The sequence below is a fragment of the Urocitellus parryii genome, chromosome 1 (genome assembly GCF_045843805.1).
Source record: "Urocitellus parryii isolate mUroPar1 chromosome 1, mUroPar1.hap1, whole genome shotgun sequence".
In the NCBI taxonomy this organism is placed as follows: Eukaryota; Metazoa; Chordata; class Mammalia; order Rodentia; family Sciuridae; genus Urocitellus; species Urocitellus parryii.
Genome location: NC_135531.1, coordinates 141184205 through 141198906, shown reverse-complemented (window position 1 = coordinate 141198906; position 14702 = coordinate 141184205). Strand labels below are relative to the sequence as shown.

Sequence of the window (14702 nt, the reverse complement as noted above, 5' to 3'; positions counted from 1 at the left end):
CAAACTTTGTAGACAAACGCTACCATTAAGGGAAACCCGATACAAGGCAAAGTTTGTTATTGATTAATATTCAAGGCTGGGGTTGTAGCTTAGTGGTAGAGTGTTTGCCTAGCAAGTATGAGGCCCTGGGTTCAATCCTCAGTACCACATAAAAATAAATAAATAAAATAAAGGCATTATTATAAAATATACTATAACAAAATAATGTTAAAAAAATTCAATGGGAACTGCAGCCACTTTGGAAAATAATGTTAGAGTTCCTCAAAATGTTAAATGTAACTGGATGTGGTGGTGCATGCTTGAAGTTTCAGCAACTTGGGAGGTCAAGGAAGGAGGATTGCAAGTTTGAGATCAGCTAGGACAAAGTAGTGAGACTCTGTCTCACTAAAAAAAAAAAAAAAAAAAAAAAAATTAAAAATTGCCAATGCTGGAGATGTAGCTCAGTGGCAGAGTATCTGTGGGTTCAAGTCCCAGTACCACAAAAAAAAAAACCCAAAACAGAACAAAGCCAAAATTAAATATAGAGTTTAGCACACAACCCAGACATTTCACTCCTTGGTAAAGTTTCAAGAGAAAAGCTTGTGCAATCATGTTCAAAGCAGCATTATTTACAATCAACCCAAATGTAAACCACCCAAAGTGTCCATCAATTGTTAATAGGTGAGCAAAAATGGTATATCTATGTGATGGAATATTGTTTAACAATAAAATGCAGAGAGAGAGAATGCAAATCAGTGATGGTTACACAGGGCTGGGGAGTTTGGAAGTGATGAACAGTGACTGCTTATGGATATGGGTTGTTGGGGTGGTGAAAGGTTTTAAGATAAGATCAGAGTGATAGTTTCATAACTGTGAATATATGAACAACCATTACATGGTACAGTGTAAATGAGTGAGTTGTTTGGCATGTGAATTACAACTTAATAAAACCTTTGAAAATAAGACTACATGAGAAACAAAATTACATTTGACTTTGAGAAAAAAAGAGCTGTGGGAATCAAACCTCATGTTAAAAACGGGTAGATGTGTCAGTCACGGCACCGGGAGAACGGACTTGACAAAGGAAACACATAATGGCACATGGTGGCTGCTAGGTAAGACAGTGTGTACAGAAAATGATCCGGTAAACCAAGTGTTTGTGACATGGAGAATAATTACACTCAATAAAAAGAACTGCGGCACATCAAAATGAAAACAATTTTTTAAAAGACAGGCTTATCTATGCCATATAGAAAAATGGATAAATATGAAATGGACATAATATCATTCATGCTGGAAGATGGTTTGGGGTTAAAGATTTGTCAGTATTAGCATCATTATGATTTGAATGTTTTGTGCTTATGAAAAGTAAAGCTGTCTTTGAGTTCAAAACAGAGGGCCCAAAGCATGGAGACAGCTCATATCCATTCAAAGATGTGATGACTTTGTCCTTATTATTGAGGGGCAGAGCCCATGAAAGAGGGACTTGTGAGCACAGTAACTGTCTCTCAAGGACAGTCAGAAGTTCAGACAGTATGCTGTGGTTTAGAAGCAGGATCCAGAGGAAAAAGGTAAATTTGGCAATGCCAAGACTTAGTATTAAATTCTGAGCTGCCCCTTCCACCCAGTTTACACCAGGCAGGGTCCACAGAAGCCAACTAGGAACCCAAATGCAAAAAGGCCTGAGCTTATGGCTTGCCAGGCTCTACTCACCAGATTTGCCAGGATGTAGTGGTAGCCAATGCCATTCTTCTCTAGCTTTATAATCTACAAAACACAATAGGAAGGGCCTCATCAGACATACTAATTGTTAAAGCTACAATAACAGTAATAACAGCACTAGTAATGGACATTGAGTATTTACAATGTGCTCTTCCAAGTACACAAACTGTGATATGCCAATTGTCCAACGATGGTGACATTGTTAGTATCCTTATTTTGCAGATGAGGAATAACAATAGACAGATTGATTAAGCTCCTTAAAGTTGTTCAGCTATTAAGAGGCAAATGTAGGATTTGAAATCATTTGTTTTTCTGATTCCAGGTACAGAGTGGCATTACTGGAACCCTAGGGAGCTCACTGCACTCCTTCCATAAAGCCTTCCATGCACATGGAGATTGTCCATCCTGTAAGTGGGGATCTTATGTTGCATGGAATCCCCTGTCACTGTCATGAGAGTGTTTGTTGCTTGGATGGTCCCATGGGTGGGTAGATAATTCTATGTTCTTTACCTTCAACATTTTGCATTGACCATATGCAGATGCCCTTCTCTCTTTCCCTGAATTTTTTGCTTTCCTTCCTAAGCCAGTTGGGTACTCAGACATTAATAGGACACTCACCTTGGAAGCTAGAAAGGATCATCTGGTCCTAACCCTTACTGGACAGATGGAAAGAGAAGTGATCTGCACAGATCCCATTGTAGTCTGGTAGCAATGTCAGAACAGGTGCTGGACTTGTGAACCTTTCTGTATGATCCCTGACTACTGTCAATCATTAAGAGCCAGGATCCCCTAACACTTTACTGATCCCCTAACACCGGCTGTCCCTCATCACTGCAGGCAAGAAAAATATTTATGGAAAGAACTACCCAGATATCTACTTGGGTAGCCAGTCACACCACCCAACAAGGACAAGCTGACTGCAGGCTGTGGCTCTGGCCCTTGCTGGCCTGGAAATTAACTTGATCTATTTCTTTCTTTTTTCTTTAATCATCATATTGGGGTTAGCCTACCCTGCTCAGTGCCTTTCCCCCTGCATGGTTGCAGGGAGACATAAAACATATGAGAAGCACTCAGGCTGCTTCTCTGACTGAATAAATTTTCAAGGTTATTAAAGTCCACATTCAGACATCTACTTAATTGGATGTATGTGCACAGTGGCTCACTTTTTTTTATGTGGGGGATAATTAAATGCAAGCACACACAATAAATGCTCTCAAACAGTGGTGAGGTTGTGAAATTGCAGACCACAGAGCTCAAAGACTATTGGGATGATAGTTTTATTAATCATTCTTCATTACTTTTTTATCTGCTTGTCAAATGCTTTGCTGCCCCTTCGACAATGAGATACCATTATCAAAAAACCTATTCAACTTTTAATAAACCCAGAATAACAAATAAATGATGTTTCAGAAAGTATAGTTCTTGCAAGATGAAAGTTCAGATGGATGCATAGGAAAAAACAAATGATGACTTTTGACTAATAAAAATTAGTGATTTTTGTGTAGTCCTACCTCATACTGACATTCGGGTCCATTTTTTCACTACCTATCCGTTGACCTGCTTTCCCTCCTTCACTAACTTCATTTAACAAATATTAATTAATTGCTTACTATGCGTGAAGCACCCTGCTGGCAACACCATGGGCGCTGGGGGAAACTAGCATACAGCCTCCCCTGCAAAGAGGCTACGCCCAACTGGGAGGGGATCCCTCATAAACAGACAAGCAGATAAATGCACAAACGGTTACAAACAGAGAAATGTGTTATAAATGAGATGTGCAATTCCACCTCACCTCAATGACCTCATTGACTCAAATTTCATTTCTGTGATATCACCTGCTTTCACCATCTTTGCATGGTAATGGCCTTGCCTCCTCTCTTTGATTATTTATCTTTTATGGCGAAGCTTTCATCTCAACTCCTCTGTAAAGTCTTCTATGACTAATTAATCTGTTCAATGAATGTTTATTGAACATAGACTAGATGCCAGGCATTATACAATGTGTTGTGTTATGCACTTAAGAACAAATAAAGCAAGGTCCCCATGACCTCATTGAGCCGAGTTGCCATTTTAGTAGGGAGCCAGATGGTAAATATATAAATAGAGAAATGAATGCGATTTCAGCAGGTGAGACACACCATGAAGACAATAAAACAGGGCGATGTGATGAATAGCACCCAAGTGGTTCTCTTCTACTGTCTCCTCTTATTCCTTCTATACTTAATGACTGCATTATATAATTCAGTGTCTTATTTATTGATAAGGCATAACATTCTAACAACGCTATTTTTTGTTCATAAACCTTCACTGACTTCCCACTGTTTATACAACAAACCTCTATCTCTTTAGAACGGTTCCCAAGGATATTCACTCCTGTGCTGTGCTACCTGCAGTCATCTCTAGTACATACCCAGCACCCTTCGCTCAACCTGCTAACCGTGCTGTGAACCTGGGTCTTCACCTGCCCTCTGGGCCTCCCAACTCAGCCTTTCCTTCACCTACATGGCCACCTGGAAAAATCCAGACACAGTTCACACTTGAGATTTTTCTTTGAGCCTTCATCAATTTCTTTTTCTTTCAATTCACTGAAAACATAGTTATTGAATACTTAAGGAAGCCCTGTTCAAGGAACTATGGATACAGAAGAAAAGAAAATTAAAAAAAAATCCCTGTCTTCATAGAGCTTACATTCTAGCTGGGGGGCTGGAGAGAGAAGCCCACAATTAATTCCCTATTTGAAATTTAAAATCACTACCTCCTTTTGGGCAGGCAGAACATTTTATATTAGACCGAGAAGACTTTCGTTATTGAATGTGAGATCATCTTGGATGGTACCAACAGTGTCAGCTTGCAAATCAGAGGTGGAAGTTGTAGACTGAGCACTATCACTAAGAACTCATCTGAGCCCAAGGCAAATCATTCAATTTGAACATTGTCACCTCACTGGTAAAATGTGAGCATAAGCAATCAATCAAGTGATCTGTAAGATCCTTTTAAATCTTCGGTGTTACTTTTCAGAAGTGAAGAATGAAATGATTAGAAAAGAGTATAAATAAACTAAAATCTAAATCACGCTTACAAACAATTCACTACCTTATAAAAAACAAATGTACCCTTTGACAGAGGAGGTAGCTATAGATGTAGAGGCAGAAGAATTGTATTTTTGATAGGTTGGGCCCCCCAGAGACAAACACAGCTGGATTTGACTTCCTGCTTTTCTTATACATCAGCAGTGAGACCTCAGGCAAGTATAATCCCTCTTTTCTTCATATATAAAAATATGTCATTTTTTAGGGGCTGTTTCATAGAGTTGGTGTGAGTGGGAATGTGACTGTGCCTGGAAAGGGTATGAGATGGTGTGTGGTGTACTGTCAGCCCTCAAGACACAGCAGCATAAAGGAAAAGTCATCCCTCTGTTAAGGACACCACTTGTTATTCATTGCATTCTCCGTCTCCTATCTCATTTCAGTTTTTTTATATCAGTTTTGTGGAGCAGGGTCCTTCATTTCTATTTTGCAGATAGATTGGTTCATTTTCAAAGACGGAAGTGACTCAAGAAGCCAGCACTCATTGACCCTCTGCCTAGTGAAAATCAGCAAATGTTTACATGTATCACTTCCTAGTGGGGGCTGACTCTTTTGTAAGTACTTCACATGAACCGATTTGATGCTGTTATTCCTCGTGAGTCTTCTAAAAGTGGTTGTTATCAGTATTCCCAACTTATAGTGTGGGAACCCGAGAGGTAGAAAAATTAACAACCTGGCCCAAGGTCACAAAGCTAGTTAGCACTGGAGCTGGGATTTGGACCCCATCTGGTCTGTTTCCAGAGTTTTTGTTTCTAATCATCATCATATATGGCTTCACTTAAATACTAGACTCAAATCCCCGATTCCAGCCCAGAGGACTTGTATCTCAATAGAAATATTTTTTTTGCTGATTTCTCTTTTCAAGAGCGAAAGTCAAATCCACACTTGATAAAGTAGAACACACAGAGTTAATGCCTTCAAGAATTCATGACTTTCAGACTCTCTCCTTGTTCTGTTGCTGAGGCTTCTGCTGAGTTGGTGCTGAGATTCCCTGTGGGGGGCCCCTGGGGTCTTGAGGGCCATTAAGGAGCCTTGTCATGTTATCAAGTATCTAAAGTTACCAACTTCTATTATATGGCTCTGTTCAAAAATGATTACAAATCTTCTTCCTTGCTAACTCCTCAGAATTCACAAATATATTTTGGAAAGACAAGCCGTCTCCACAAAGGCCTACTAAGTCCGTGGAAGGCACGTGCTTTAAGTTCTGAGACCAGAGGAATTACAGTTTGGAATTACAGTTTGCTGTCTAAAAACCACTGAGGTCACAGTGCCTATTCATAGAATACACAGTTGATTTCTCAGAGGCAAGACCACGTGTAAGGAAACAGGAGAGAGGAGGCTGCTGCTTCCTTAGACTCTTAAAAACAGGTCAGTGGGCCAAAGCGATGAGATACCAAATGCCGGATCAGTGAGAGACACAGCCTGGGGCTGAATGCAGGAAGCTGGCTCTGCAGCCCGTGCTCCTGATGTGATATGGCACTTGGTGAGCTGTAAATGCAGTGTAGTTTATTTTTTAACAGTAAAGGGAAACACTGGAGGTAAATTTTTGGTCCATCCATCTGAGAATCATTTGAAGCTTGGTATCAAGGTTCTCATTGTTTATGCTACTTCAAGGAATTTCAGAACTGAATTTTATGAATTTTACAGAATGTGAAATGGAAGGCATCTAATCTCACCTCTAAGAACTCTCCTTTAGCCCTCTTTATAACACCCACGGCAAAAGTGCGTCGCCTGGCTGTCCCTGGATCATCTCCAGTCCCTGCCCCAGTCCCCGCTCTCTCCCCTACCTGGCCCAGGATGGCATTGAGGCGCTCGGATTCACAGTCCACCACCACCAGACGCTCCTTTTTCTTCTCCAGATCCTGAAAGAGCATCCGGTATCCTTCCTCTGTGGTTGTCAAAATGTTGACTGCTGTCACCTGCCAGTTCTTCTCTGCAGCTGTGTCCAGGACTTTCTGTAGGACGGACAAACCTAGAGGTGGGACAGGTAGCACAGAGAAGTGGCTGTCAGCATCGGAAGGTACCACCCCACTTCCACCAGGCACTCTCCTTTCTCTACCCTCAACCCCACGGCTCTGCCAAGCCCAGCTTCAGCTTTCTTTCACTGTGCAAGGCTGGACTTAGGCACTGGGTCTCTTGTGTTTCTGTTCCCAGGACACGCTAAACAGTAGAGACAATCTGAGATTCAAATCCAACATATCAGGTACATGATCTTGTACAGGTTCATTTGCCTCAGCAAACTTTAGTTTCTTCAAAGGTAAAATGAATCTTTATATCTTTAAGGGTTTTATACATGTTAGCTGTTATTATTTTGGGGCATTCAGTAAATGTTTACTAAATGAACCAACCTGGCATCTAAAGAGACACCTAAGAACTGTTGATCAAACTTGTGGATGTTTGATGTGCCCTCAATAGATCACTAACACTTTGTCACCCGGTAGGTGGTCAATAAATGTGCACTGAATTTAACTACTCTCTTCTGATTCAGTTAAATGAGAGGAAGAAGCCTGTTCCTCAATACCGTTGAGTTCCATCTTTGAGACTGAGATGGTGTATTAGTTTCTAATTGCTGCTGTAACAAAATTACCACAAGCTTTGTGGCTTAACACAACACAAATTTATCATCTTATACTTCTGGATGTCGGATGCTGGAGATGGGTATCCTTATGCTAAAATGAGGGTGTTGGCTTTCTGAAGGTTCTAGGGCAGAAACTATTTTCTTGCCTTTCCAGCTTCTAGAAGCTGCCTGCATCCTTTGGCTTCATCTCTGAAGCCAGCAATGGTGACCAAGTCTTTCTCCCATCACTCTGACACTGACTCTCCTGTCCCTTACTTTCACAGTTAAGGAACTTTGTGATTACACTGTGTCCATCCAAGAACCCAGGAAAAGCTCCTTATTAAAAGGTCAGTTAATTTCATCTATAAACTTAATTCTCCTTTGCCACATAACAAAAACACACATTCAGGTTCAGGGATGAGGAAATGAATATCTTTTCAAGAAGGTAATTATTCTGCCTATCCCATTTGCTCTTGCACTATTAATCTTTTGTATGTATCTTATATCCAACTCCCAGTAACACTGCTAATCCCTTCTGTACTGACCAATATGGTGCCTGACTTCAAAATCATCTATAGATTGATTCTGTTATGCCTTCAGTACATGTTGTTGAGTGTGTTTGAGCCTCATGTGTCCTGAAAATCTCCTATGTGTTTGGCATTATTCTACTAGCTGTCTGTACTTCAAATCACTGAATTTTGTGAGGTAGGCTCTATTCTAATATCATTTTACAGATGTGGAAATTGAGGCTCAGAGAGAACTTGTCATTTGTTTAAGGTCACACAGCAAAAGTGTGGGGTCCTCTGTTGATTCTCAAGATGCTCCCCTATAAGCAAAGTTCATTTTTTTTGTCAGCTTCGCCATTTCAGGTCTCAGCTGTATTATGCTGTAAAACTGTCCTGAAAGAGACCATCCCCAAGTGACTCCCATGATGACTACTGTCTAAGAAGTGAGATCATCAAAACGGGAAGAAAAAAGGGAATTTTTTTTTTAAATATTTGATGCTTTTGGTCTCTTTCTCTGCTGGCTCCTTCCTTTCTGAATAACAGCTGCCTAACTGCCTGCAAAACCATTTGCACAAGCTGCTGTCCTCCTCAAAAACCTCCTAAGACTTCACACAGGCAAACACATCAGGGCCCTGGGCCTTGCCTCTGCTTCCAAGCCTGGCATCTCCATGTGCCTGTTTAGACCAATGACGATTCTGCTCTCATGGACCAGCCATTGTGCAGGGGCGGGCAGCACCCAGGCCAGAGCAAAGAAAAGAGTTCCCACTCAGAAGCTCAGGGACTAGAGAAAGTGGGGTTTGAGCATGCTGTAAAAGAGGGGAGGGATTTACTAGGTAGATGTGAGAAGGAAGTGCGTTCCAGACAGGGAGTAGCATGAGCAAAGGCACGACGGGGAAGAAAATGTAGGAGACACTGATTTGGAAAGTGTGATGTAAAATTCAAAGGAGGCAGAAATTACAAAGCTCTGAGAGGGATGATGATGATGATGATGATGATGATGATAGAAGGTAAAATATATGGAGATTTTTGAGAATTTATCAGGTCATAGGCACCAAACAAGCGCTTCCTAGTCATTATCTCATTTACACGTTTATGAAGCAGAGACCTTTTGCCTTTATTATAGAGATGAGGCAATGAGACAGAGAATTTTATCCACATTATGTAGTCTTAAAACTAAGGCACAGAGGGGAGAGAACCCAGGAGTCTGGTGAGCAATAGAGGGACTGGTGTGTTAAGAGGATTACTCTCCCAAAGGGTGTGTTTCCACACTGTGGATTAGAGATTAGCTACTGATACACCCGTCCACAGAAGGAAAGCATTTTGGATCATGTTTTTCAAAGGGACAGGGTGGCATTATTCTTCCTCTAGCTGATCATTTTCTCTCCATTGCTTAACAGCCTCCTTCCCTAATCCTTGGCTTACCCCGGTCGGCATCATAAATGTAGACAAATTTCTGCCACTTGTAATGGTCAATGATGCTGATGAGGGCATCCTGCAGTTCAGGGCGCAGCTGGAGGACAAACTGATTGGATGTGTCGACAGGAAAGCTCGGCGTAATGAAGCACACGTGGAGGGCCCCGCAAAAGGAGGTTAACATATTGACAGTCCTTCGTTCATAGAACCCAAAGATGGCGTAGACTCCTTTGGAGAACTGGGAACAGACTAGAAGAGAAAGAGAGAAGGATTAATGGATGGATAGGAGATGCTGTAAACCAGTTGTCAGAGAGCTGAAAAACAAATCCATCCAACCCATCACCTGTCTACTATCTATTATCTAGCCATCCACCCATCCATCAAACCAATCCATCCACCCATGCCCGCAATACACCAATCCATTCACCTGTCCATCTCTCCCTCCTGTTCACCCATTCATCTGTCTAATCTCCCAGCCATCTGTCTAAATCCAGTGCCTATTACGTGCTGGATGCTATCATGGTTACTAACTATAGTAATCATGTATACGAAGTGTTTTACTATGTTATCTCACTTTGTCTCTATAATGGCCCTGTTAATGCAAGAAAGGGATGATCGGGACATTTTTCTAAAGGAGGAAACCAAGGATCAGAAAGCTAATGGATACATTCAAGTAGCACATCTAGTGCAAATCTGAGTCGGGCAGATCTCTTGACTCTTCATCCAGCAATCTTTACATTTTCATTGATCGTCACTATCAGGCAAAATATTTAAAGAAAAAGGCTATAGGAAGAAGGATGTCTCCTGGCTGTTGCTGTTGATATATGTTTAAGGAGACAAGTGTTGATTTTCCCAGCCTGGCCTGTGGCTCTCCATGTACACTTCTCTGTTGATCTCATTTGGTGTTTGTACTCCTGTTGGCTGATTTTCTGGCCCCCCAGTGTCTCAGACATAGAAATAGCTTAGCTGTGTGAACATCCCCCCAGGATCCACTTTGTAGGATCCCAGCACGGTTACCAGTCCTGGTTTGTGGTCGACGACATTGCTGGTTAGAATATAATGCTAATAAGACCAAGAGCCCGGGATTGAACTCTCGTCAGTCAGTTCCTAAACCCGATTTTACTATCTGATATGGGATAGAGTTCACAGTCTTTGCCCCTATAAGGAGACCAACCCAAAAGTTATCCCCAGTGCCTGAAAATTACCCTCCCAATGTGAATAGTGAGGAACATCAGCTTCTTCATCACAATAAGAGTATTCTGCACTCCTTTCACATATATTGGGCTTTTAACCCTCATTACAACCTTATAACTTGGATATTATCAGGTATTATTTTTTCTTTTAAGATAAAAAGTTAATGCTCTTAGAACCTTTGTTTCCTACCACATCACCTGCTCATGACACGATACGACCTTTAACATGGGGTCTCCAAGACGTGTCCCATGAAACATTAGTTCCACAAGATGAGAATCTCTGAACAAGAAAAGTCTTGTTTGGTCAAATAAATTGGGAAATATTGTGTGCCCTGTCCCTGTCTTGGAGTTTCATATGCACACTAGCTACATAAAGGATTGTGAGGTGTCCTGTTCAACTTTAATCTAGAGTTTACCAAATTGATTTGCCCGTAGGATCTCTTTTTGGCTCATACTTTTAACGTGGATTTGAAGATCCTTTGGGTCATGTTGCAATAAAGAATGCAGTTAGCCTTGGGGCCAAATGGTCTTTTGTGAGTTCTCAGTAAGTCCCTACAGATAGTGGACTTGAAAGATCAGTGTTTCTTAAGAGATGCCAACTCAGCCACCTGAGTCATCTGTCCAACTCCTACTGAAAATGAGCATGCATGCCATTTACAGGAAACCAGCAGCCATCAGTAACATCTGCTTGCATACTTCCAGTTTCTGGGGACTCACTACCTCTTCAGGTGCCTGGCCACTGACAGACGGCTCTTTGAAGCCACAACCTCACAGAATACTTGCTTTTAATCCAATCTATAGCTCTCCTGATATGTGAAGGTGTATTCATGGCCTCAAGCTTTATGACATTTTATATTTAGCAACGAAATCCATTCTCCACCTAGAAGCATTAATTAAAACAAAACAAAATACATTGTTTCACTTCCTTATGCAAAAGCTCAAAGAGTTTTGAGATTTCTCATTGCACAAGGGGGAAAAAAAACAATCCTCATATATCTGACCATGATATGCAGCTTGAATAACTTATCCCACTGAACTTTCCTACATTACACATCCTTCTTCTGTTGCCTACTCTGTCCACATGGCCTCCACTCTCTTCTTCTGGGGGGTCTGAATTCGTTCTGCCAAGATACTGTGCATGCTGTTCCCTTCCTGCCTGCAATGCTGTTCCCCAGTCTCCTTGCAGAGACCACACCTTTGCAGCAGTTGTACCTCAGCTCTTGTCTCACTTCCTCGAATAGCCCTTCCTTCATCACCTCCTCAAAACAGTGAGCTGATCTTCCTTCCCTCACCCCTCACTCCTATTGGTCTCCATCATATCACTTTGTCTTATTTCCCATACTTTAATCATTATTATCTAAAATATTTTTCTGAGTTTACATATATATCTCTCTATCATCTATCTACCTGTGGTGGTTTGGGCAAACGCAAATTCCCTGAAAATAAGGATCTTGCTTGTGCCCCAAGGCTGGTGTCGTGCACTGGGAAAATGGTATGTGCTTAATATAATGTTTGAAGAATAAATGAATGATGAATTCTTGATGAGAAGGTCACATGACCCCAGTGGCTGATGGAAAAGTTAAGTTAGACTCACACAGAGGAGACTGTTGGGGCCTCTGGACTCCCTTCTCCTGGTCTGGGTAGTTTTCTTCTAAGGTAGCTATGTATCCTCTACCCCTCACACTGATTTCTCCTTCACCCTAAAGAGGACACTGCTTGCAGTACACAGTAGGCGCTATCTTTAAATGTCTATTGTAATTACTAGAATCAAGATTTCCATAAATATGGATTCTGTACCAGGAAACTAAACCCTGTATATTATCCTCCCATGTTAAATATAGATTTTTCAAAATGCACCATCCATCTTACAGGGGTAAGTGGGCACAGGGAAACCATAAACCCTTTTAAAATATCATACCCTGTGCATGGTATTTTAGGATCCCTTCTCTGCCTTTGCTGCAGCAAAATATCGTCCTGTGGGATATAAGCCTGATGTTCCAGATCTGTCCCCTCATGTCACCTACTTGTCTTCAAGTGAGGCCTCTGGGGCCCGCCTGGCTGGTGATTCTTGCTAGGACTTTAGAAGTAGAGGAGGAAAAGGTGGGACGAGGGTGGAAGAAACAGGAGCAGACAGACATGATCACATCTTCAGACACACAGAAGGAAAGGATTTTATTATTTATTGTTTCATCTCATATCATCTCCCTGTTTTCTCTTCTACAAATCTCTTTTCTGCTTTGTTCTTTTTAAGCTAAGGTGAATTTTCCTGCTGCTCCCTAAAAGAGCATGGCTTGGGGCTAACCTGACCTGGATTTGCACCTGAGTAGGTCCTGGCTCCCAGAGTTTCTGAGCATTTGACCTTCAAGCTGTCTCCTCATTTCAGCTGAGAGAGAGAGAGAGAGAGAGAGAGAGAGAGAGAGAGACTCTGCAAGCCCAAGGCCCAAGCACAGTCTTTAGGTAAGGGTTGGGAAATACAATTACCATTTGTCAGGCACTTCATTGAATGTGTCGTAATAAATATGCAATCAGAAAAGATAACATGGTACTGTAGAAAAAAAGTACTAGACTAGAGACCTGGAGGATTCTCTTTTTGTCTTAATCACTGCAGAGCAAATTCCCGCACTCTCCTGGGATTCTTTTCATCTGAAAAACAAAGGTTTAGACTCCTGCAACTTTTGACACCCTCCAGGCTCCAACAGTCTAGAGTCTAGCCTAATTGACTGGAAAATGTTTACTGATTCAACAGCATTTTAGCTATTTGCTGGCCCAACTTTTAGCGACCTCAGGTGCACTTTTTCCATTGCAAAAAGTAATGAAGGCTCTGAGCTGTTGGATTCTGTTGTGACAAAAATCCTAGCACGAAATCTAGATGGGTTTTATTTATGATATGGTTCCCAACCAGCCATGTGAAATTAGTTACTTAGTACAGAGGAGTCAAAATGAGGCACATCAGAAAGGGAATCAAGGGTGGAGAATGCATGGTCCGACAGGGCAAGCAGTGGAGGAAGAAGTGGGAATGTTCAAGAGCAGAACCAGAACCCTGTGGTGTACTGGCCCAGTCACGGTATCCTCATGTTGAGGCTGGTTCAGCGTAGGCTGAACCACGTGTGGGATCCTCTGCTTAGGAAGGCAGTGGTGTCTCCAGCACCTTCTGACAGGTGCTATAGGAGCTGATATCGAGCAAGGAGTGCCACAGGTGGTGCAAGGATGTTTGCTTTTGTTAACTCTGCCCATCCCATGATGCTGGTTACAAACTGGGGAAATAAGACCCAGGACGGGCACAAGCAAAGCCAAGATCTGAACACCACCATGCCGGCTGTGGAACTTGAACTTTGATGTGGGTGATACGTTGCCTTCTCCTTCCACGAGGCTGGAGGGAAGCAGTCTCTGCTCTGGTTTCTGGAAAACCCTCTCATGTAGCTTGCTGCTTCCCCCGCTGCTAGTTAAAGAGGCATCGCCACATCACGGTCCATGAGGTGCACATATTAAAACCAACAAATAAATGAACCTGGTTGAGGTCTGATGTCTCCCTCCTCCTCTGGGAAGAGCTCATGTATACACATCTATCTTTTCCTTTGCTTACCTATGAGTCCATGAACCCATTCCACTACCACTCCATACCCAGCACCTAACTAGGTCAGACACTGTGTCAGACAAAGGGGGATGCATTGGTGAAGCAGGCAAGGCCCGACTTCAAGAACTGTCACCTTGACAGCGGGAGATACTAACAACCAGCCTGATGACTGGAATTCAGTCCAAGTGCCTTAGTAGGGATCAGTTCTGGGTTCAGACAGGACACCTAGCCTTAGCCTTTGGGGACCTCAAAGAAGTCTTCCAAGAGGAAGGACCAGCTTCAACAGGAGCTAGCTAAGCAGGAGCCAGCCAGGAGAGGGTGTTGAGTGCAGTTACTGGCTCATGAAAAGAAGTCCAGGGATAAGGAACGGCGATAGCAAAGAGCTGGTAGAGAAAGGAAAAAAAAAAAAAGATGCACATATTCAGGGAATCCTGCCAGAGTGTCAGGTCCCAAGGTCCCTGCCTCTAAGAGATTCTGTAGCAGAATGTGTCCAACAATCAGCGCAAGTAAAAAATGAGGCCAGGAATTCCCTCTTGGGGAGGCACGAGGGCAGGAGCTGAAGGGCAGGAAACCCCCACCCCCCACCCCCTGCATGGAGCAGGCATCCAATTCCACCCTCAGTGCACTCGGACATCTTTGATAATCACTCCTGGTTAAGGGACCATCCACTTA

The 14702-nt window shown here is 42.3% G+C and overlaps 1 protein-coding gene across 4 annotated transcripts in view; it reads right to left on the bottom strand.

Moving 5' to 3' along the window:
• Positions 1-14702, bottom strand: part of Gria1 (glutamate ionotropic receptor AMPA type subunit 1) — a 303637-nt gene that overhangs the window by 133774 nt on the left and 155161 nt on the right. For 3 of the 4 annotated variants that reach the window (XM_026388267.2, XM_026388268.2, XM_026388270.2), the window contains exons 3-5: positions 9273-9512; positions 6575-6759; positions 1693-1746 (exon numbers count right to left, since the gene is read on the bottom strand). In XM_026388267.2, the coding sequence (XP_026244052.1) occupies positions 1693-1746; positions 6575-6759; positions 9273-9512 (479 nt within the window). The remainder of the gene's footprint in view (positions 1-1692; positions 1747-6574; positions 6760-9272; positions 9513-14702) is intronic. The other variant, XM_026388274.2, reaches the window with a different exon arrangement.